The 23,573-nt window shown below is 39.7% G+C and overlaps 1 protein-coding gene across 3 annotated transcripts in view; it reads left to right on the top strand.

The window, feature by feature from the left end:
* The window catches only part of STAG1 (STAG1 cohesin complex component), a 418,116-nt gene that overhangs the window by 293,338 nt on the left and 101,205 nt on the right, over positions 1-23,573 (top strand). For all 3 annotated transcript variants that reach the window (XM_017874840.1, XM_017874839.1, XM_017874841.1), the window contains 2 exons: positions 9,253-9,367; positions 18,368-18,485. In XM_017874840.1, the coding sequence (XP_017730329.1) occupies positions 9,253-9,367; positions 18,368-18,485 (233 nt within the window). The remainder of the gene's footprint in view (positions 1-9,252; positions 9,368-18,367; positions 18,486-23,573) is intronic.

Below are 23,573 nucleotides of genomic sequence, written 5' to 3'. Positions count from 1 at the left end.
AGGATTATGCCATTCACAAACAAAGATAACTTGACTTCTTTCTTTCCAATTTGGATGTCTTTTATTTCATTCTCTTGCTTAGTTGCTCTGACTAGGACTTTTAGTACTATGTTGTATAAAAGTGGTGAAAGTTGGCATCCTGGTCTTGAGTTCTTATAGGAAAGACTTTCAACTTTTCCCCATTTAATGTGATTATAGCTGTGGGTTTGTCTTATATGGACTTTATTATTTTGAGATGTGTTTCATCTTTGCTAGTTTGTTGAGAGTTTTTATCATGAAGGGATGTTGATTTCTTTCAAATGCTTTTTCTCTATTGAGAGGGTCATATGAGTTTTGTCTTTCATTCTGTTGATGTGATGTGTCACATTTACTGATAATGCATATGGTTAAGCTATCTTTGTGTCCCTGATATAAATCCTGCTTGATTATGGTACATTATCTTTTTAATATGCTGTTAAATTTGGTTTGCTAGTTATTGTTGAGAATTTTTACATGCATGTTTACTGGGGATATTGTCTAATAGTTTTTTGTTGTTGTTGTTGTTATTTTGTCTTTGTCTGGTTTTGGCATCAGAGTGATGCTGACCTTGTACAATGAGCTTGGAGGTGTTCCCTTGTCTTCAATTTTCTGGAATACTTTGAGTAGAATTGGTGTTAGTTCTTCTTTAAATGCTTGATAGAATTCTGCAGTGAAGCCTTCAGGTACTGGGCTTTTTTTGTTTGTTTATTTGAAGACTTTTTATTACTGCTTCAGTATCATTAATTTTTATTACTGCTTCAATATCATTATTGGTCTGTTCAACAGGTTTTCTATTTCTTTTTTCTTTTCTTTTCTTTTTTTTTTTTTTGAGACGGAGTTTTGCTCTTGTTGTCTAGGCTGAAGTCCAATGGCACGGTCTCGGCTCACTGCAACCTCCGCCTCCTGGGTTCAAGTGATTCTCCTGTCTCAGCCTCCCAAGTAGCTGGGATTACAGGTGCCTGCCACCATGCCCAGCTAATATTTGTATTTTTAGTAAATACGGGGTTTCACCATGTTGGCCAGGCTGGTCTCGAACTCCTGACCTCAGGTGATTCACCTGCCTTGGCCTCCCAGAGTGCCGGGATTAAAGGCGTGAGCCACCATGCCTGGCAGGTTTTCTATTTCTTTATGGTTAATTTGTGATAGGTTGCATGTGTCCAAGAATTTATTCATTTCTTTTAGGTTTTACATTTTGTTGGTATACAGACGTTTATAATAGTTTTTACTGATCCTTTGTATTTCTCTTGTAACCATTGTAATGTCTCTTTTTCTGTCTCTGATTTTATTTATTTGAGTATTCTTTCTTTCTGTTTTTTTTTTAGTTTAGCTAAAGGTTTGTTCATTTGTGGTTCCATTTGACTTTTGTATTTAGTCTTAATTACATTTACTCTCTGATCTTTATTATTTCTTTCCTTCTGCTAATTTTGGTTTTTTGTTTGTTTTTGTGAGTCTTCTAGTTCCTTGATGTGTTTCATTATTGTTGTCTGTTTGAAGTTTTGCTAGTGTTTTGATATAGATACTTATTGGTATAAACTGCTTTAGAACTGCTTTGGCTGTACTTCATAGGTTTTAGTATGTTGTGTTTCTATTTTCTTCTCTCTCACGAAATTCTAAAATTTCTTCTTTAACCTATTTGTTGTTCAGGAGCGTGTTGTCTAATTTACATGAACTTTAATAATTTCCATTCCTTCTGTAATTGATTTTTAGTTTTATTCCATTATGGTTAAAAGAGATACTCAATATGCATTCAATATTTTAAAATCTGTTGACTTCTTTTGTGACCTTGTAGCCTGTCCTGGAGAAGGTTTCATTTGTTACTAGAAAAATGAGTATTCTGCAACTGTTAGATGGAGTGTTCTATAAATGTCTGTTAGGTCCATTTGGTCTAGAATGCAGCTTAACTCCAGTGTTTTTTTGGAATCATTGATTCATTTTCTGTCTGGATAATCTTCCCATTGCTGAAAGTTGCATGTTGAAGTCCCCTTCTACTACTGTTGTATTGCAGTTACTGTCTCTCCTTACGTCTTAATTTTTAAAATATATTTGGGAGGTTCAATATTGAGTGTACAGATATTTACAATTGTTATATCCTGTTGTCATATTGACCCTTTACCATGTAAAATGGTATTCTTTGTCTTTTTTCTTTTCTTTTCTTTTCTTTTCTTTTCTTTTTTTTTTGAGACAGAGTCTCGCTCTGTCGCCAGGCCGGAGTGCAGTGGTGCCATCTTGTCTCACTGCAGCCTCCACCTCCTGGGTTCAAGCAATTCTCCTGCCTCAGCCTCCCGAGTAGCTGGGACTACAGGCATGTGCCACCACACCTGGCTAATTTTTATATTTTTAGTAGAGGCGGGGTTTCACCATGTTGGCCAGGATGGTCTCCATCTCTTGACCTTGTGACCTGCCCGCCTCGGCCTCCCAAAGTGCTGGAATTACAGGCATGTGCCACTCCTCCGACCTTTGTCTTTTTTTAATCATTCTTGACTTGAAGTCTATTTTATTTGATAACAAATATAGCCACTCCTGTTACATTTTTGGTTTCTAAGTGCATGGATTATCTTTTTCCATACCTTCACTTTCAGTCTGTGTGTGTCTTTATAGATGAAGTGAGTTTCTTATGGCAGAATATAGTTGCTTCATTTTTTTTTAATCCATTCAGTCACTTTTTATGTCTTTCAATTTGATAATTTAATCCGTTTACCTTCCGGATTATTATTGATGGGCATGTGTTTACTATTGCCATTTTGTTGCTGTTTTCTGGTTGTTTTGTAGATCCCATTGATTTTTCTGTCTCTCACACTGTCTTCCTTTTAGTTATCTAGTAGTAGGTTTTGATTCTGTGCTGTTTATTTCTGGTGTATCTATTATAGATATTGCTTTGTGATTACACTGAGACTTATAAAAATATCTTGTAGTTAAAACAGATTATTTTATGTAGGGCACAGTGGCTTACACCTGTAATCATAGCACTTTGGGAGGCCAAGGCAGGCAGATCTCTTGGGGTCATGAGTTCAAGACTAGCCTGGCCAACATGGTGAAAGCCTATCTCTGCTAAAAATACAAAAATCAGCCAGGTGTGATGGCAGGTACCTGTAATTCCAGCTACTTGGGAGGCAGGAGAATCACTTGAACCTAGGAGGCAGAGGTTGCAGTGAGCCAAGATCGTGCTACTGCACACCAGCCTAGGTGATAGAGCGAGACTCACTCTCCAAAAAAAAAAAAAAAAAAAAGATACAGAAAAAAATACAGGTTATTTTAAACTTATAATGACTTAACTTTGACTGCAAAATATCATAAATAAACTTTACACTTTAACACTGCTCCCCTCTTACATTTTGACTTTTTGATGTTTCAATTTACATTTTAAAAATTTTGTTTATCTCAGCAATTGTTGCAGTTGTTTGTTTTGGGGTTTTTTTTGTTTGTTTGTTTTTTGTTTTTGTAGAGACAGGATTTTGCCATGTTGCCAGGCTGGTCTCCTAAGCTCAAATGATCCTCTCATCTCCGGCTTCCAAAGTTTGGAGATTACAGGCATGAGTCACCATGCCTGGCCCCAGTTGTTATTTTTAATAGTTTTTTCTTGTAGTCTTCATACTTAAGATATAAGTCATTTACTTACCACATTTATAGTATTAGAGTACTCTGAATTTTTTTCAGTTTTCTTACTTTTGCCAGTGAATTTTATACCTTGAAGTTTTCTTGTTACACGTTAGTGTTGGGGTGATCAGACCCAACACCAGTGGCCATGGGGGCTACAAAGTCCAGCGGAGTCAAAGGAATTAGAAAATACAAGTTAAGAGTGAGTGCATAAGGTGGGTCCAGGGGGCCAACGCTAGTATGGAGGTTGTGAAGGCCCCGAGCTCTGGGAGCCCACACTATTTATTGGTGATCAAACAAAGAAGCAGGTGGTGAGGATGTTTGGATGTGGGGGTAAACAGGTGAGGATGTGAGGACATGAGGATAGATAGGTAGTGGTGCATCAAGTGTATCTGTGACAGTTTAGCGTTTTCTTTGACGCATATAGAATATGCTCTGCTGCTTGAGATAATGGAGAACATGTTTACCAGCCTGGGAGAGCAACCGACAAGTCTGCGCATATTCCAGAGGCCACGAGGGGTTTTATGCCCCGAGCCCTGGATTCCATCCAAGCCATGAGGGGTTTTATGCCCTGGGCTTACATTTGTGGTACGGTAGGGCAGCCTTCCCCACTTTGGCACAGAGTTTGGTGTTCCAGAGGCCACAAGAGTTTTAGACCCTGGACCCCAAACATTTTCCAAGACTCTTTTATATTATGACAGACAAGCCAGTCCTGCCTGAGCTCTTCTACCAACACATTAGCATTCATTTCTTTCAAACTGAAGAACTTCTTTTGGCATTTTTTATAAGGCAGGTCTGGTGTTGATGAATTCCCTCAGCTTCTATTTGTCTGGGAAAGTCTTTATCTGTCTTTCATGTTTGAAGGATATTGTTAGGTACAGTGTTCTTGGATAGTGATTTTCTTTCTTCAGAACTTTGAATATAGCATCCCAGTCTATCCTGGCCTTCAAGGTTTCTGCCGATAAATCTATTGAAAGCCATATAGGAGCTCCATTGAATATGATACGATTATTTTCTTTTGATGCTTTGGATATTTCTTCTTTGTCTTTGATTTTTGCTAATTTGATTATGATGTGCCTTGGGAAATTCCTCTTTGGGTTGAATTTGTTTGATGACATCTGAACTTTCTGTTCCTGGATGCTGTTGTCTTTCTCCAGATTTGGAGAATTTTCAGCCTTACTCTTTTAATATGCTTTCTAGGCCCTTTTTCTCTCTCATCTCCTTTGGGAATGCTAATTTTGCAGAAGTTAGTTTGCTTGAACGTGTCCCATAATTCTCATAGGCTTTTAAAATTTTCTTTTGCTCTTCTGACTAGGTAATTTCATATGTTCTGCCTTCAGGCTCACTAATTCTTTCCTCTGTTTAGTCAACTTTGCTGTTGAAGCTTTCTAGTGAGTTTTTCACTTCAGTTATATTCTTTATTTCTAGGATTTATATTTGATTTTTTAAAATTGTTTCTATTCGTATTTCTCAGTTTGTTTTTCAAATTTGATTTAGTTTTCTATTTGGATTTTTTTTGTGTGTGTAAATCCTTAAAATTCTTTAAGAGGATTACCCTGAATTGCCTGTCAGACATTTCATAGATTTTCAATTTTTCTGGATCTGTTGCTGGAGCTCTACTGGTTTTGTTTGGTAGTGTAATATTTCCCTGACTTAAGTTGATGCTTGTGTATTTGCAGAGATAGCTACTGCTTCCACTTTTTGCAGGTTTTCTTTGGTAGTACTAGATCTTTACTTCTTAGTTTCAGAATTTGAACCATGGCCTCTTGTTTTTTTCTTGGTCTGGCAAGAACTTATAGTGAATGCTGGAATTTAAACAGTATTCCAGAACCAAGTCACTGCACTTCTGTTCTTTCTCAGTCTGGTGAAGACTCAGTACTAGAACACTGCTCTGGAACTATATTGCTGACCTTACATTATTTCCCAACCTGGGAAATACTTAAGTGGGTACTGCAACTTAATTCTGGCCTTTAAGTTGTTTCCAGGCCAAGGAAAGACTTTATACAGTCACCTGGGCTTTGTGGAAAATACATCTAGGGATTTGATCCTTCCTGTGGATTGTGCCCCTTGCAGTGCTTTTGTACTGGCCACTCCCTTCAACATGGCATCCCCACTGGTCAATGTGCCAAGTGGCCACCAAGATCTGTGCACCAGTTGCTGTGATCAGCACCCTGTTCTTTCTCCCCAGTTTACCCCAGGTTTTTCTGGCCTCCTGGCACTCCCAGTGGTTCCTGTGGGATGGAACTGGAGTGATCTTCTTGTGAAGATTCCCAGACTAGCAAGGAGAGCAATTCTCCACTTCTAATTCCCTCTTATCTTAGCAATCATGGGTTGAGGGCAATTCTCTTTGAGTTTGCTGGCAGTTGGAGGGGGCAGTTGGCACAGTGTGAAATGACTATTTCTCTTACTAATCATAGTTTCTTGATTCTGTGGGCCCAAAGGTTTTCTCCACTTCTCTTCAGAGTTCTAGCATATTCAAGTGGTATTCTTGTGTTTGAATAGTTTCTGGTTGTATTTTTGTAGGGGGAGTGATGCTGGCCAGTCTTCTGTTACACCATCCTGCTGATATCAGAACACCAAAAAAATTTTTGTTAGAATATCTTCCACAGAAATCCAGAAGGATGAGCCTCCATTAGTTTTTGTTTCTTTGTGAAAATTAGGCCAATTCTTATGCAAATGAAAGCTTCACTCCATAAGTGTGTTTTAGGTCCCTGTCTTGGAGAAACTTACAGTTTAATGAGTTGATTAATGATCTCTTTTATCATTCTTCCATCATTTAATATGGTGACTTAGAAAATCTTAAATAAGCTATGTAGTATCCCCAGGAGTTCCATGATCAGCTTTCAAAGATACTTAAATGTACATATCCACACACATATAGTGTCTTGTAGTCTAGTCATAAGCTTTTCACAGTATTAACCAATCATCCAAAAAGTAGTAAGGTCTGTCTGAAATGAATATTTTAATACATCATCAAAAATCCCACATTTTAATACTCAAAATTTAAGCAAATTCCTCAATGCCTCATTTATATGCACTAAATGGAATTGTTTAAATTGATACAACTGGGCATGGTGGCGCATCCCCATAACTCCAGCACTTTGGGAAGCCGAGGCAGGTGGATGACTTCAGTTCGAGATCAGCCTGACCAACATGGTGAAACCCTATCTCTACTAAAAATACAAAAAATTAGCCTGGCATGGTGGCACACGCCTGTAATCCTAAACACTCCAGAGGCTGAGACAGGAGAATCTCTTGAGCCCAGGAGGTGGAAGTTGCAGTGAGCAGAGATCATGCCATTGCCGTCTAGCCGGGGCGACAGAGTGAAACTTCATCTCAAAAAAACATAAAATAAGCCAAGCGCGGTGGCTCAGGCCTGTAATCCTGGCACTTTGAGAGGCCAAGGTGGGTGGATTACTTGAGGTCAGGAGTTCAAGACCAGCCTGGCCAACGTGGTGAAACCCCATCTCTACTAGAAAGAAAAAAAATTAGCCATGTATGGTGGCAGGCACCTGTAATCTCAGCAACTTGGGAGGCTGAGAGGCACAAGAATCGCTTGAATCTAGGAGGCAGAGATTGTGCCACTGCACTCCAGCCTGGGTGACAGAGCGAGACTCTGTCTCAAAAAATAATAAATAAATAGATTGGTATATTTCAGTTATCAGGGATATTCCTATTTTCCGTTTACCACCCCCTGAAAGTCACCCATTAAACAGAACCTTCTCTTAAATGATAGCTATATAGATACAGCTTTAAGATAAGTTCTCTAGTCCGCTAATATGCCTTCCTCTTCACTCACCCCCCAGAAAAACTCAGCTTCTGTGTAGTCGTTTTCTGCTAGAGATTGGTTTCTTATAATATCACATGAAATTATTCTCGTTTTATTCAGTTATATTACCTCTCATTTGAGAGGCCTACTCTGACTTTTACATATAAACTAGTACATGCTATATACATATACCTTTTTTTTTTTTTTTTTTACTTTATAACCAGCAACGGTATATATTTGTCTACTGTTTATTCACTAAAGTGAGAGCTCCAAGAAAACAGGGATTTTGTCATTGTTTGCTCCTAATATCCCTTTTACCTAGAGCAATGCCTAGAAATAAGGTACCTTAGCAATTTTTTTTTTTTTTTTTTTTTTTTTTTGAGACGGAGTCTCACTGTGTCACCCAGGCTGGAGTGCAGTGGCACCATCGCGGCTCACTGCAAGCTTCACCTCCCGAGTTCACACCATTCTTCTGCCTCAGCCTCCCGAGTAGCTGGGACTACAGGCGCTCACCACCACACCCGGCTAACTTTTTGTATTTTTAGTAGAGACAGAGTTTCACCGTGTGAGCCAGGATGGTCTCAATCTGCTGACCTCGTGATCTTCCTGCCTCGGCCTCCAAAGTGCTAGGATTACAGGCGTGAGCTACCGTGCCCGGCCAACTTAGCAGTTTTTAAGTTTTGTTAGAATAAATCTAAACAAATTAAAAATTTCAAATTTTTTTGCCATATTTCATATGTTTTGCTACTACATGATATTTGTATTAATTTACCATTAATGTCATTTTACTAAAAACTGTTGGGTTCGTGGATAATGTTTCTAGATAATAAGGTGTGAATTTTTGTAATTATTGCTGAAACATTTGGTTATATGTTATAATTACATGACTGTGAAATCAATGTTTAAAAAAATAGAACTCAGGGCCAAGGCAGGCATATCACTTGAGGTCAGGAGTTTGAGACCAGCCTGGCCAACATGGTGAAACCTCATCTCATCTCTACTAAAAATACAAAAGTTAGCCCAGCGTAGTGGTGGGCACCTGTAATTTCAGCTACTTGGAAGGCTGAGGCAAGAGAATTGCTTGAACCCGGGAGGCAGAGGTTGCAGTGAGCCAAGATCATGCCACTCACTGCACTCCAGCCTGGGTGACAGAGCGAGACACCGTCTCAAAAAAAAAAAAAAGAAAGAAAATAGAACCCAGTTTAAAATTACATATTCTAGTATCAGTCATACAGGATAATGGCAGTGCTTGTCATTTTCACACATATTTGAACATTGTTCATCAGTAAAAGTTTCCCTTTACATTTTATGTCTAGTTTAGCCTATATGACATTGTTCAGATTCCACCATTTTCTGACCTATAATGACATCAGTTACATTTTTGTATTGAAATAGATGAATAATCTGATCTCTGATATTCTTTTGTTTTTTTTTTTTTTTGAGACGGAGTCTCTGTCGCCCAGGCTGGTGTGCAGTGGTGCAATCTCAGCTCTCTGCAAGCTCTGCCTCTCGGGTTCATGCCATTCTCCTGCCTCAACCTCCTGAGTAGCTGGAACTACAGGCACCCGCCACCATGCCCAGCTAATTTTTTGTATGTTTAGTAGAGACGGGATTTCACTGTGTTAGCCAGGGTGATCTTGATCTCCTTACCTCATGATCCACCTGCCTTGGCCTCCCAAAGTGCTGGGGTTATAGGCATGAACCACTGCACCTGACCTGATCTCTGATACTCTTTTCTTTCCACACACCCCCACCGCCCCGCCCCATTTTTTTGTTGTTGTTGCTGTTAAACACTGAAAGGATTTGTGTGGTGAGGGAACACTAAAGTTCATATTCATGTAACTTTGCAATGCCCTGTTATTTATTTCCAGGCTATTTAGCAGACATGACCCACAAGCAGAAGAAGCATTAGCAAAGAGGAGGGGAAGAAATAGCCCGAATGGAAACCTCATTAGGATGCTGGTTCTTTTCTTTCTTGAAAGTGAGGTAAAAAATGTTTTAAGATAACTCCTTATTTCTTTTATTATGTTACATGTTAAATAAAATTATCATTTCATTTTAATTTTTTTAAAATCAAATAAAACAAGTCTGTTTCTTATAAAGTTGCCTTCATGAATTGCATGATATAGAAGCAGTCCTTTACCTTTTGTGGAAAGAATTTCTGAATATACATGTAGGTGTGGATCAACACTGAATACAGACTGGCAATGTTAAACTTCTACAGTATTGGAATACTTCATACCTTTTTTTTTTTTTCTTTTGAGACAGGGTCTCACTCTGTCGCCCAGGCTGGAGTACAGGGGTGCGATCTTGGCTCACTGCAGCCTCTGCCTCCCAGGTTCAAGGGATCAGCCTCCTGAGTAGCTGGGACTACAGGTGCTCACTACCACGCCCAGCTAATTTTTGTTTCTTTAGTAGAGACGGGTTTTCACCATGTTGGCCAGGCTGGTCTTGAATTCCTGACTTCAGGTCGTCCACCTGCCTTGTCCTCTCAAAGTGCTGGGATTATGGTCATGAGCCACCGTGCCCAGCCTGCATAGCTTTTTTTTATGGTTCCCTCTTGTTTTTATGCCTATAGCTGTTACATCACATTAAACAGTTTTTGAAAATTTTCAGACTGTCAATAACACTAGTTTTATCTTGTTTGAAAATTATTTAGTAAGGAGAAAGAAAAATATGAATTCATGTTTTGATATTTGTACAAGCCTCATAGCAATGTTTTTATGTGCTATATTCAGTTATTGCTTAAACAATTTTGTAATTAACACTATGTGTCAGGATCTGTTTTTGCAAGTAAGGTTTGGTTTTTCCACCAAAATGGTGTGGTTTTTTTGTTTTGTTTTGTTTTGTTTTTTGTTTTTTAATCTGTATTTCCTACTACTGCCGTGTCATTGGGGAAATGGTAAATTAAACCTGAAGAACTCCTGAATAACTTCTTCGTTTAGAAATGGTTGAAAATAGAGTTACAGGCCAGGTGCAGTGGCTCACGCTTGTAATCCCAGCACTTTGGGAGGCCGAGGTGGGCAGATCAATTGAGGCCAGGAGTTTAAGATCAGCCTGGCTAGTATAGCAAAAGTTCGTCTCTACTAAAAATAGAAAAAAATTAGCTGGGCATGGTGGCACACACCTAATCACAGCTAATTAAGAGGCCAAGGCACAAGAATCGCTTGAACCCAGGAGGCAGAGATTGCATGCAGTGAGCCAAGATTTTGTACCACTGCACTCCACCCTTTGCCACAGAGCCAGATTATGTCTCAAAAAAATTAAAATAAATAAGCAAACAAAATAGAGTTGCAAAAGAAGTAGAGAACATCTAGAAACCTAGGACTCTCAATTTTATTTGTTAAAAAGTGTTTATGATTTGTGCTAAAATGTCAGTGAAGAAGAGAAACGATTCTATGAATGCTCAAGTTTGAGAGTAAGAGGGGAACTTCGTAGGAATAAGGAAGAGAGACACAAACAGGTAGCCTGTATGAAAATTAAAATTGAAGAAGTAAGAACTCAGTCAGTGGAATGAAGGGTGTTAGGGCAGAACAGCAGAAAGTGGTGAAGGAGTTGCTGCCATTTTTTAAGAGAGTTACCAATGAATAAAGAAATAAAGTCAGAAACAAAACTAGCTAGAGAGTTGAATTTGAGTAAAGAATGTGTTTAATAGTGTTTTAAATGTGTATACAAATTACCTGAGGATCTTGTTAAAATGCCAGTTCTGATTCAGTAGCTCTAGAACAGGGCCTGAGATTCTGCATTTCTAACAGTCTCCAAGATAGTGCTTATGCTCCTCGTCCAAGGATCACACTTTGCATACTAATGATTTGAAGCATTATTTTCGTAACAAGCCAGGGTAGATATATTACAGAATAAAATGCAAAATGTGAGTTTTTTTAGTAAAACACTAACTACCCCATAAATATCACATGTCTAGTAAACCATCTCAACTTATACTCTTATCTCCCTTAGGTTTTAGAGGAATGGAATAAAAAGTAGCCAGGCATGGTGGCTGCTTGGGAGGCTAAGGTGGGAGGATCCCTTGAGCCCAGGAGTTGCACAGGCTGCAGTAAGCTATGATTGCACCATTTGCACTCCAGCCTGTGCAAGACCTAGTCTCTTAAAAAAAAAAAAAACAAAAAAGCAACAACAGTTTCAGAAATTGATAAGCCTGAGATAACTACTGAAAAGTTTAGGGAATATGATGATCTTCGCTAACTGACTTTGATTATTAATTAAAGGAAAATGTTTTTTATCTCTGAAAGCTCAAGGACTTTTCTTTTCTTTCTTTTTTTTTTTTTTTTTGAGACGGAGTCTCGCTCTGTTGCCCAGGCTGGAGTGCAGTGGCCGGATCTCAGCTCACTGCAAGCTCCGCCTCCCGGGTTTTACGCCATTCTCCTGCCTCAGCCTCCCGAGTAGCTGGGACTACAGGCGCATGCCACCTCACCTGGCTAGTTTTTTGCATTTTTTAGTAGAAACAGGGTTTCACCGGGTTAGCCAGGATGGTCTCGATCTCCTGACCTCGTGATCCACCCATCTCGGCCTCCCAAAGTGCTGGGATTACAGGCTTGAGCCACCGCACCCGGCAACTTTTCGATTTATTAAAAGGCATGAATACTTCGTTTCAGGCGGTTTGTTGTTTATTTAAAGAAGTAATTTGTAATGTTTATTACTGCACAATTTTCAGATGGTCTTACTGTATTCTTGTGTTTGCTACCATTTTCTAAAGTCTTACAACAGTATTAGAATGTATTTGCCAGTTATCCTGTATTGCATTCCTTTTTTTTTTTCTTTTTTTCTTTTTTTTTTGGAGACAGAGTCTTGCTCTGTCACTCAGGCTGGAGTGCAGTGGCGTGATCTCAGCTCACTGCAACCTCTCTCTCCCAGATTCAAGTAATTCTCATACCTTAGTCTCCAAGTAGCTGGGACTCCAAGTGTGTACCACCATGCCTGGCTAATTTTTGTATTTTTGGTAGAGACAGGGTTTCACCATGTTGGTCTGGCTGGTCTCGAACTCCTAACCTCAAGTGGTCCACCTGCCTCGGCCTTCCAAAGTGCTGGGATTATAGGCGTGAGCCACCACACCTGGCCCTGTATTGCATTCTTGACAGCTACAAAAGCAACTGCAAATAGTATTGAAAGGTTTCTGGTTGATTCTTATGATTCATGGTGTTTATATTGACTTTTATGGTCTCCTGTGTTTCACAAGAAATATTCTTTGTGAAAATCTCTCCTCTTATCTTTTATACTTGTGTTCCCCAGGGTGAATGCTTAATGAAGCCATATTCTTATAGTATGATGGTATTCCAATTATGCTGTACTCTGAATTTCTCTTTGTTTTACTGTCACACACTTTAATTGGTAAAATTTAGTAATAGACTTATGAAATACTAAATTGAAAGAGACTTTAGAAATAATAAAGTAGAGGGAGTCTTTTTGGGGAGATGGAGTCTTGCTGGAGTGCAGTGGTGCAATCTCAGCTCACTGCAACCTCTGCCTCCTGGGTTCAAGGGATTCTCCCGTCTCAGCCTCCTGAGTAGCTGGGATTACAGGCATGTGCCACCACGCCTGGCTAATCTTTATATTTTTAGTAGAGATGGGGTTTCGCCATGTTGGCCAGGCTGGACTTGAACTCCTGACGTCAAGTGATCCACCCTCCTCAGCTTCCCAAAGTGCTGAGACTACAGGCATGAAGCATTGTCTGCAGCCAAGGGAGTCTTTTATAGATGAGTTATAGACTGATACGATTTGGTCCTGTCCCCACCCACATCTCATCTTGAATTGTAATAATCCCCATGTGTCAAGGATGGGACCAGGTGGAGATAATTGAATCATAAGGGCAGTTTTTCTTACACGATTCTCATGGTAGTAAATAAGTCTCACGAGATCTGATGTTTTTATCAATGGGAGTTCCCCTGCACAAGCTCTCTTGCCTGCCACCATGTAAGATGTCCCTTTGTTCTTCCTTCATCTTTTGCCATGATTGTGAGGCGTCCCCAGTCATGTGGATCTGTGAGTCCATTAAACCTCTTTCCCTTAAAAATTTCCCAGTCTTGGATATGTCTTTATTAGCAGCATGAGAACAGACCAATACACAGACATCTACCTGGGATTAACTGAACTGATTATTTTACCGAAATGAGAAGTAGTAACATTTTAATAGAATTATAAAATGCTGAATTGAAATCAGTTTACAGTGCAGGTAAAATGTGATTAAGAGATCTGCCTAAACAAGTCTGTAACTTTCTTTTCTTTTGGTACCAAAAGGTGATTTTTTAAGATGTTTCAACCTGTGACATTGATTTCAGATGACAAAATACCTTGTATTTTAGATGCATGCCAGATAGTTGGATAAGTCGTACTTGAATGTAATGAGTCCGGATTTCCCTAGAGGTAGTATGACTCCAGAATTTATTATAAAAAGTGTGATGCAGCCAGGTGCGGTGGCTCACGCCTGTAATCCCAGCACTTTGGGAGGCTAAGGCGGGCAAATCACGAGGTCAGGAGATCGAGACCATCCTGGCTAACATGGTGAAACCCCGTCTCTACTAAAAATGCAAAAAATTAGCCGGGCCTGGTGGCGGGCACGTGTAGTCCCAGCTACTCTGGAGGCTGAGGCAGGAGAATAACATGAATCCAGGAGGCAAGCTTGCAGAGAGCCGAGATTGTGCCACTGTCCTCCAGCCTGGGTGACAGTGTGAGACTCCAGCTCAAAAAAAAATAAAAAGTGTGATGCTTTGCTTTTCAGAGGGATAAGGATGCTACATGCTATTAGTAATTATTTCAAAACAACAAGAACAACCCAGAACATTTCTGGATAATCTGGTAGTATGGTCACCCTTCTCCTTCTTCTTCTTCCTTCTTCCTTCTTCTTCTTCTTTCTTCTTCCTCTTCTTTCCTCTTCCTCTCCTCCTCCTCTCCTCCCCCTCCTCCCCCGCTCCCCTCCTCCTCCTCGCTCTCCCCCTCCTCCTCCTCCCTCCCTTTTTTTTTTTTTTTTTTTGGGAGACCAAATCTCGCTCTGTTGCCAGACTGGAGTGCAGTGGCGCAATCTTGGCCCACTGCAACCTCCGCCTCCTGGGTTCAAGTGATTCTCCTGCCTCAGCCTCCTGAGTAGGTGGGACTGCAGTCACGTGCCACCACGCCCAGCTAATTTTGTGTTTTAGTAGAGGTGGGGTTTTACCATGTTTGCCAGATGGTCTCAATCTCTTGACCTCGTGATTTGCCCACCGTGGCCTCCCAAAATGCTGGGATTACAAGCATGAGCCACCACTCCTGGCCAGTGACCCTTCTTATGAATGATGAAGCTAATTGTGACAGTCATTTTAGACAGGAAAATTGACAGCTTATTATAGATGTGTTGAAGACATTTCCCAAAGAAGCCAGGCATGATGGCTCACGCCTGTAATTCCAGCAATTTGGGCGCCTGAGGCGGGTGGATTACCTGAGGTCAGGAGTTCGAGACCAGCCTGGCCAACATAGTAAAACCTAGTCTCTACTAAAAATACAAAAATTAGCAGGGTGGCATGGTGGCATGCACCTATAGTCCCAGCTACTCAGGAGGCTGAGGCAGGAGAATTGCTTGAACCCGTGAGGCAGGAGGTGGCAGTGAGCCGAGATCACACCACTGCATCCTGGGCGACAGAGCGGGACTCTGTATCAAAAGTATGAAAGAAATTAAGGTACAGTATAGATTGAGAAATTTTATTATATTGCATAGTAGGAGCTATGTAAGATAACAGAAACAATGAAGGGAGGCCAGGCATGGTGGCTCATGCCTGTAATCCCAACACTTGGGGAGGATGAGGCGGGCAGATCACTTGAGGTCAGGAGTTCAGGACCAGCCTGGCCAACATGGTGAAAGCCTGTCTCTACTAAAAATATAAAAATTAGCCCGGCGTGGTAGCAGGTGCCTGTAATCCCAGCTACTCGGGAGGCTGAGGCAGGAGAATCACTTGAACCCGGGAGGCGGAGGTTGCAGTGAGCCAAGATCACGCCACAGCATTCCAGCCTGGGCGACAGAGTGAGACTCGGTCTGAAAATAAAATAATTAAAAAAAAAACAATGAAGGGAAAGAACTAAATCGAAGGACATGCAGTCAGATTACTGCCTAATAGACTCTAAATGCAGATTATTACTTGAACATGTTTTCTTGGGAAGTGAAAAATCAATACAATAAAAGGAAAAGAGTGTAAGAAACACTGGTGAGCAAATAAATTTGAAAAAAAAAACCTTAGAGCTAAACCTAAAAACTATGACATTGATGTTTAAGGCAAATATCTATTAATTTTTTAAATGTAGGAGTATAATGTTCAAATTAAATGAAGAGAAGTGATAAACAGGCTAAGGATTTTGGTAATGGAGAAATGTTGGAAAATAAAACCATGAATGAAGGACAGATAAAGTAATCAAGGAAACATCACAAATAGAGCACAGAGAATAAAATGCCAGCAATATTTTCAGTAGTAATCCCAATAAATGTAAATAAATTAACATGTTTTATTAAAATGCAGATTATCATTTGGTATTGAAATAAATGAAAAATAGCTATATGCTATTTACAAACACATGTTAAAATAAATTAGAGGAAGTTTATAAATAATAGGCTGGATAAAGGCTGGAAATAACTAATAAATGGTTACACAAAGATAGCAGAGGGGGCAATATCAATACAAGATAAACCAGAATTAAAGACCAAAAACATTAAAAGGGATAGAAAGGGAGGGGATATTTTATATTTATTGAAGGTATACTCTGCCAAATATATACAATTGCAAATCTTTATATACCTATTCTACAGAAATACACATAATCAAGCATAAAAGCATATTCAGCTGATTTTTTTATTGTAAAATATATAAAACAAAATTTACCTTATTAAGTATACAGTTCATTGGCATTAAGTACATTTATATTGCTAGGCAATCATCACTGCCATTTATCTCCAGAAATTTTTCAAATCTTCCCAAACTGAAACTCTGCCCATTTAACAATAACTCTTTAATTTAGCATGGGTTAATAGCAACAGTTTTGAAACAATTTATTTTTCTTTTTTCTGCTGCAGTTGTTCATCTTTGACTCTTGAGTTGTGCACCTCTTATGCCTGTCACTGTTGGAGTAATGTTATGGATGGTCTAAGGATAGTTTCTCAGAACATGTGAATTAGGAAAGTTTGAAGATACCTCCCTCAAACTTTGCCTATATTATTTACAAGCAAAGATACTAATCAATATTATTTACTCTTGCTTTGATGGAATTCACTGGGACATGTTGTGTGTATTTGAAATGCAATTGAAATGAAGTACTGAATTAGTGTCAGAAGAGGCAGAGCATTACATAAGTCATTAAAATTCACAGTGAAACCAGCCTAGTAACACGGTAAACTCATCTCTACATACACACACACAAAAAAAGTGCAGGGTGAGGTTGCACACTCCTATAGTCCCAGGTACTCAGGGGCTAAGGTCAGAGGATCACTTGAGCCCAGGAAGTCAAGGCTGCAGTGAGCCATGCTTGCACCCGCGCACTGCAGCCTGCGCAACAATACTGTGAGACCCTGTCTCCAAAGGGGGGAAAGAAAGTCACACTGAAGAGTGATTATAGAGTTAGAAATTAGGAAGAAATCCAACTCAGGTGCTGAATGTGCCAAGATAACAGTAGATAACCGATAGTAGATCTGGAAGGGTGACTTTCATGCTTTTGGGCCACTACTCATGATGAGAAAAACATTACCTCTCAGAAGTACAAGCACATATAACAAATTACAGTTAATAAAATAGTATTTACCCTTTCTATGTGCTATGCACTGTTTCTACTGTGCATCATTTTTGGAATCTTTGTTCTCAATGCGTTGAATTGGTTTAACAACCCAAGAATGGGTTGCAGTCTGTAGTTCGACTAACACTGATTACCAGGACTGTTTATCTGAATGTAATGAGCCTCAAAAGTGGAAGATCTTTTATATTAGGGTGGAGAAGTTACTTGTAAGTAGAAGAAATCAGAACAATGCCAACAACTTCTGCTTCATTAGAGTAATATTCTCAGGGCCCAGCACGGTGGCACACACCTGTAATCCTAGCACTTTGGCAGGCCGAGGCAGGCAGATCTCTTGAGGTCAGGAGTTGAAGGCCAGCCTGGCCAACGTGATGAAACCCCATCTCTACTAAAAATACAAAAATTAGCCAGGCATGGTGGTGTGGGCCTGTAATCCCAGCTACTCGGGAGACTGAGGCAGGAGAATCACTTGAACGCAGGAGGTGGAGGTTGCAGTGAGCTGAGGTTACACCACTGCACTCCAGCCTGGGCAATAGAGCAAGACTCCATCTCAAAAAAAAAAAAGGATAATATTCTTCAAGGCTTAATGACTGTCTAGTGGTAGAATTTGGTGTGAAGTGTTTGATGAAGACCTTGACTATGTTTGTTTACTGTGGGAATATGGGCTCCAAAGAAAATTATCAAGAGAATAATGACCAACAAAAAATGGGGGTAGAGTAAGGAATGAAATGAGTCCAGTGGAAATGAGAGTAGAATAGTGGAGACATGGAGTAACTTACATTTTTTACTTTGACTAAGATGACAGAGATGTGAAGTAAGTACAGCTGGTCCAAAAGTTTCTAATGGAATTCTGAGAGAAAATTATTAATTTCCTTTAAAAAATAAAATAAAATAAAGATAGTTGAAGAGACCACAAGGAATAGTGAAAAGTGACCTAGATCTAACATGTAACTTCAGAAAATTTTATAACTAGCTATGCTGTTTCCTCATCTATAAATGATGTCATTGGTCTAGGAGATCCTTACTTTTACTACTGTAAATGGTAAAAAGTCGATTCTGCATACTGCATCCACACTATTGATAGTGGAATGTGAATATGTATATTGTTCTCTAAGTGGTGTTTAGAATCATGGAGACCAAGCCATTTTAATTATGAAGAAAATGATTTCTTAAATTAGTATTAGTAGTTTGTTAAATATTCTTTGGTCACACTTGATTTCTTCTTTTTAGTTACATGAACATGCAGCCTACTTGGTGGACAGTTTATGGGAGAGCTCTCAAGAACTGTTGAAAGACTGGGAATGTATGACAGAGTTGCTATTAGAAGAACCTGTTCAAGGAGAGGAAGGTATAGTATTTTGACAAGTTAATTTACATGATTTTGTATTTCCATTGATGGCAATACAGTTGTATATAGATCGCTTCTTAAAAACGAGCAATACAGTTGTATATAGACTGTTTCTTATATAAACATGCTGTCTTTTTGCCAAGAGAACAATTTGTTTTCTATAACAAGAATGTCTGAATCGTTTCTAACATCTTTCTGTATTAACACTGCCACCATGCCACATAAGTTTTTAAAAATCCATATGCGTCATGTAATAGTCAAAAAAGTTTTCTTTACTTTTCCTTTTAAATTTAAGTGACAGGGTCTTGCTCTGTCACCCAGGCTGGAGTGCAATGGCCCAATCATAGCTCACTGCAGCCTTGAACTACTGGGCTCAAGGGATCCTCCCACCTGAGACTATGGGCACATGCCACCACACTCAGCTAATTTTTAAATTTTTTGTGGAGACAGGGGATCTTACTATGGTCCCCAGACTGCCTCAAGTAATCTTCCTGCCTCAGCCTTCCAAAGTGCTGGGATTACAGCATGAGCCACTGCACCTGGCCATAAAGGTTTTCTCGATGCTGATTTGAGATACAAAATACTGATGTAACTTAATGTTTTTTTTTTTTTAAGTGCATCTGGAATTTTTTTTTTTTTTTTTGCTTGATTTATATATGAACTTGGGGAGAACCTTTTATACATAATGATTTAATTAGACCACAGCCATCCCCTCTTTTGTTATATTTTCTTTAAGATGAAAATCAGGAAATCAGAGATAAGGTTATTTACCTGGCTGTTCGAGAAACGGGGACATAAGAGTAACATGATAGTTTTGTAGTATGCATCTTTTATATGCTACTTAATAACATGCACAGCAAATTGAACATGTATACCTAATAAAAGGTTGTGTTCTAAAAGCTTATATGCATATTAGCTTGTTAGAACTAGAAATGCTTTTTCCTGTGTATGGTTAGGTTTTCAAACTAGCCCACAGTAGTACTTTAAAGGACTGGTAACTCATTTAATTCATACAACAGCCTTAGAAGGTGAGTGATGCCTTGATGTAAGGCCCACAGTAGATTGAACATGATCTTCAGAATCAAAAGAAAATTTTTGTGTGTGTGATTGAGTCTTGCTCTGTCGCCCAGGCTGGAGTGCAGTGGCACATTCTTGGCTCAGTGCAACCTCTGCCTCCCAGATTCATGCGATTCTTCTCCCTCAGGCTCCTGAGTAGCTGGGACTGCAGGCACATGCCACCACGCCCAGCTAATTTTTGTACTTTTATTAGAGACAGGATTTCACCATGTTGACCAGGTTGGTCTTGAACTCCTGACCTCAGGTGATCCTCCCACCTTGGCCTACCATAGTGCTTGAATTACAGGCGTGAGCCACCGCGTCTGGCCAGAATCTAAAGAAATATTAATTCAGATTTTTAACTCTGTCTCTTGTTACTTATATCCTCAAATTTTCTGATCCTTAGTTTGCCTTTTTCTATAACAGAGATTATTTCCTTGTGTACCTTATATAGCTGTGAAGATTAAGAAAGATAATGTTCTATTGAGTCCCTTTTCTGCTTCTTGTACCCTTCTGTGTGGTTCATCCTTTTGAAATATTACAAGAGCATAATGAGCCATCCTCTGCAGTAGACTGCCCATACAGATTACTGGGAGAATGAGCATCCCCCAGTGTTCCTTCCAAGCAGTGATACTAATTTGTATTATCTATTCTGGCTTTGACATAATTCAGTGAGAGAAACAAGTTTGTGTTAAACCTAGATACACACTGGTAAACTGGCCCAAAATGCCTCTTCTAAACTAAAAACATTTTTCTTATTTACTATGTATGATACAAATTCTTCCCAGACTTTTCTCAGACCTTTCAAGGAAGAGCTTATTATGCTATATTTGTCTCTAGCTGTAATTGTTACTTTATTTGCACATGGTTTTTCACTCCATGTATCCTTAGTAAGAAAGTGGCCCTAGACCAGGCATGATGACTCATGCCAGTAATCCCAGCACTTTGGGAGGCTGAGGTAGGTGGATCACCTGAAGTCAGGAGTTTAAGACCAGCCTGGCCAACATGGTAAAACCCCGTCTCTACTAAAAATACAAAAATTAGCTAGGTTTGGTGGCGGGCGCTTGTGATCCCATCTACTTGAGAGGCTGAGGCAGGAGGATCACTTAAACCCTAGAGGCAGAGATTGCAGTGAGCTGAGATCTCGCTGCTTCACTCCACCCTGGGCAACAGAGTGAGACTTCATCTCAAAAAAAAAAGAAGAAGATGGTCCTGTTGTTAAGTTGACAGGGCCCTCTGCTCACTAGGTGAAACTGTCCAATGTATTTTGAATTCCCTTCACTTTTGTGATCACAGGACCATGAACATACGCTCTGTTGCCCAGGTTGGAGTGCAGTGATGTGATTCTCGGCTCACTGCAACTTCTGCCTCCTCAGCTTAAGCATCCCTCTGACCTCAGCCTCCCAAGTAGCTGGAACTACAGGCGTGCACCACCATGCCTTATTTTTTGTATTTTCGTTAGAGATGGGGTTTTGCCATGTTGCCTAAGCTGGTCTCAAACTCCTGGGCTCAAGCAGTCCTCCTGCCTCAGCCTCCCAAAGTGCTGAGATTACAGGCGTGAGCCACCACTACTCCCCAGCTTACACATTCTGTTTCTAACTAACCTTAATATTCTCCCTGATAAAAATCAATTTCCCTCTAATGTCTACTGCCTTAACACTTGAGTAAAGGGCCTCAGGTTAGTATTCACTGGTAGGTTCCATTCATTTTCCTTACCTTGTTTGTAGTCATAAAATTGCCAGAATAAGGTAGAGCTTCTCATTCCTTATTCCAACTCATTTTCTGTATATCACCCCATGTTCTATAAGGTTATTTCCAAGGAGAAGGAAGGCAAATAATATAAATTAAGGGCCAGGTGCGGTGGTTCACGCCTATAATCCCAGCACTTTGGGAGGCTAAGGTGGGTGGATCACAAGGTCAGGAGATCAAGACCATCCTGGCTAACATGGTGAAACCCCGTCTTTACTAAAAATACAAAAAATTAGCTGGGCCTGGTGGCGGTTGCCGGTAGTCCCAGCTACTCTGGAGGCTGAGGCAGGAGAATGGCGTGAACCCGGTTGATGAAGCTTGCAGTGAGCCAAGATCGTGCCACTGCACTCCAGCCTGGGCAACAGAGTGAGACTCGGTCTCCAAAAATAAATAAATATATATATAAAAAGAAGAGACAAGATAGTATGCTTTGGTATTGTTAACTTTCTCTCATGTTAATAAGATGTATAAGTCAGTAAATAATAATTACTAAGTCTTTTAGTCATGAAGGTGCTCTAGGTGCATTTTACTTGTTAAAATATATACTATTAGGTGTTTCATTGTGGTTTAAATTCTGTTTACAGTGGGTTTTTTAAACTTCCGGTCAAAAGGTTGGTTTGGCTCGGCTTGGGTTTGGTTGGTTGGTCTTAGGTAGAAAAGTAACTTACCAGATGGGAACAGTTTTAAAAGTCAACCACAGTTTTACTGATTGAATCTAGGTAGGCAGAGTCTAGGAAATTAGGCATAACAGTTGCAAAACTTTATCTACATAATGGCTTGATTTTTTTAATACATTTTATCTGTAGGCATGTTGTACCACATGCATACCACATATAAGCTCTGGCATGGAGTGGCATCTAAGTTAATTTTCTGTGCTAGTATTTTGCTGTATTTTATAACAAAATGCTACCAGTAACTTTTTTTTAAAGTAATTTTTTAGATAGGTGGAATCTGTTAGAATTCCAGTGGAGAAGGCTCTAGTTGGCAGTTGAAGATGTAGGACTAAATTTTGGGAAAATAGACACACTGTGACAGACTACCAACATCAGTTTAAATCACAGTGGCCTTAAGACTGTCTTACAGTGTTTTATGGGTGGGGTGTGTGTGGGAGTGTTTTACAGAAAAATCAAGTTGCTGAATAAATTTTTAGTATAATGTGAGGATCTGGTTCTTGTCAACAGCTCTGCCACCAGGTAACAAGATCATAACCAAATCATGTAACTTCTGGATCTCAGCTTCTTAAACTGTAAAATGAGAAACTTTATTTTTTATTTTTTTATGGTTTTTTTTTCTTTTTTTTTGAGACTGAGTCTCGCTTTCCCACCCAGGCTGTAGTGCAGTGGCGGATCTCAGCTCACTGCAACCTCCACCTCCTAGGTTCAAGCGATTCTCGTGTGTCAGCCTCTCTAGTAGCTGGGATTACAGGCGCCCACCACCACGCCTGGCTAATTTTTGTATTTTTAGTAGACATGGGTTTCACCATGTTGGCCAGGCTGGTCACGAACTACTGACCTCAAGTGATCTGCCTGCCTCGGCCTCCCAAAGTGCTGGGATTACAGGCATGAGCCACCACACCTGGCTGAGAAACTTTAACTAGATAATCTTCTTTGGTCATTTCTAGTATTAAAATTCTGTAATCCAGTTGATGAATGAAATAGCTATAAATAATAAGATTCTTAAAAGCAGGAATTATTAATTCATTAATAATTTAAAAATATTTATTGACTATATGAGTCAAATATGATGCTAAGTGCCGAGCGTATAGTGTTACACTAGATAAGCTCACTGCCAATATGGAGCTTACATTCTCCTGGGAAAGGCAGACCAAAATTGAGTAAATATTCAAAATAATTTCAAGAGTTAGTTATTAGCTTTGGTGGATAATTATAGGGAATCTATCTTTAGATTGAATCCTGATGGAAGACCTTCCTGAGCAGGCCACCTGTGAGCCAAGAAACTAAATGATAAGGCAGCCAGGCACAGTGGCTCATGCCTTTAATCCTAGCACTTTGGGCAGCCAAGGCCGGCAGATCACTTGCGGTTAGGAATTCGAGACCAGCCTGGCCAGCATGGTGAAACCCTATTTCTACTAAAAATCCAAAAAATTAGCTGGGTGTGGTGGCACACGCCTTGTCATCCCAGCTACTCAGGAGACTGAGGCAGGAGAATCACAGGAACCCGGCAGGCAAGATCGTGCCACTGCACTCCAGCCTGGACAACAGAGCGAGACTCCATCTCAAAAAAAAAAAAAAAAAAGAAAAGAAAAGAAACTAAACGATAAGG

This window comes from Rhinopithecus bieti, unplaced genomic scaffold (assembly GCF_001698545.2).
Source record: "Rhinopithecus bieti isolate Rb0 unplaced genomic scaffold, ASM169854v2 scaffold_9203, whole genome shotgun sequence".
NCBI classification, from domain to species: Eukaryota; Metazoa; Chordata; class Mammalia; order Primates; family Cercopithecidae; genus Rhinopithecus; species Rhinopithecus bieti.
This window is presented reverse-complemented; position numbering and strand designations above follow the sequence as displayed.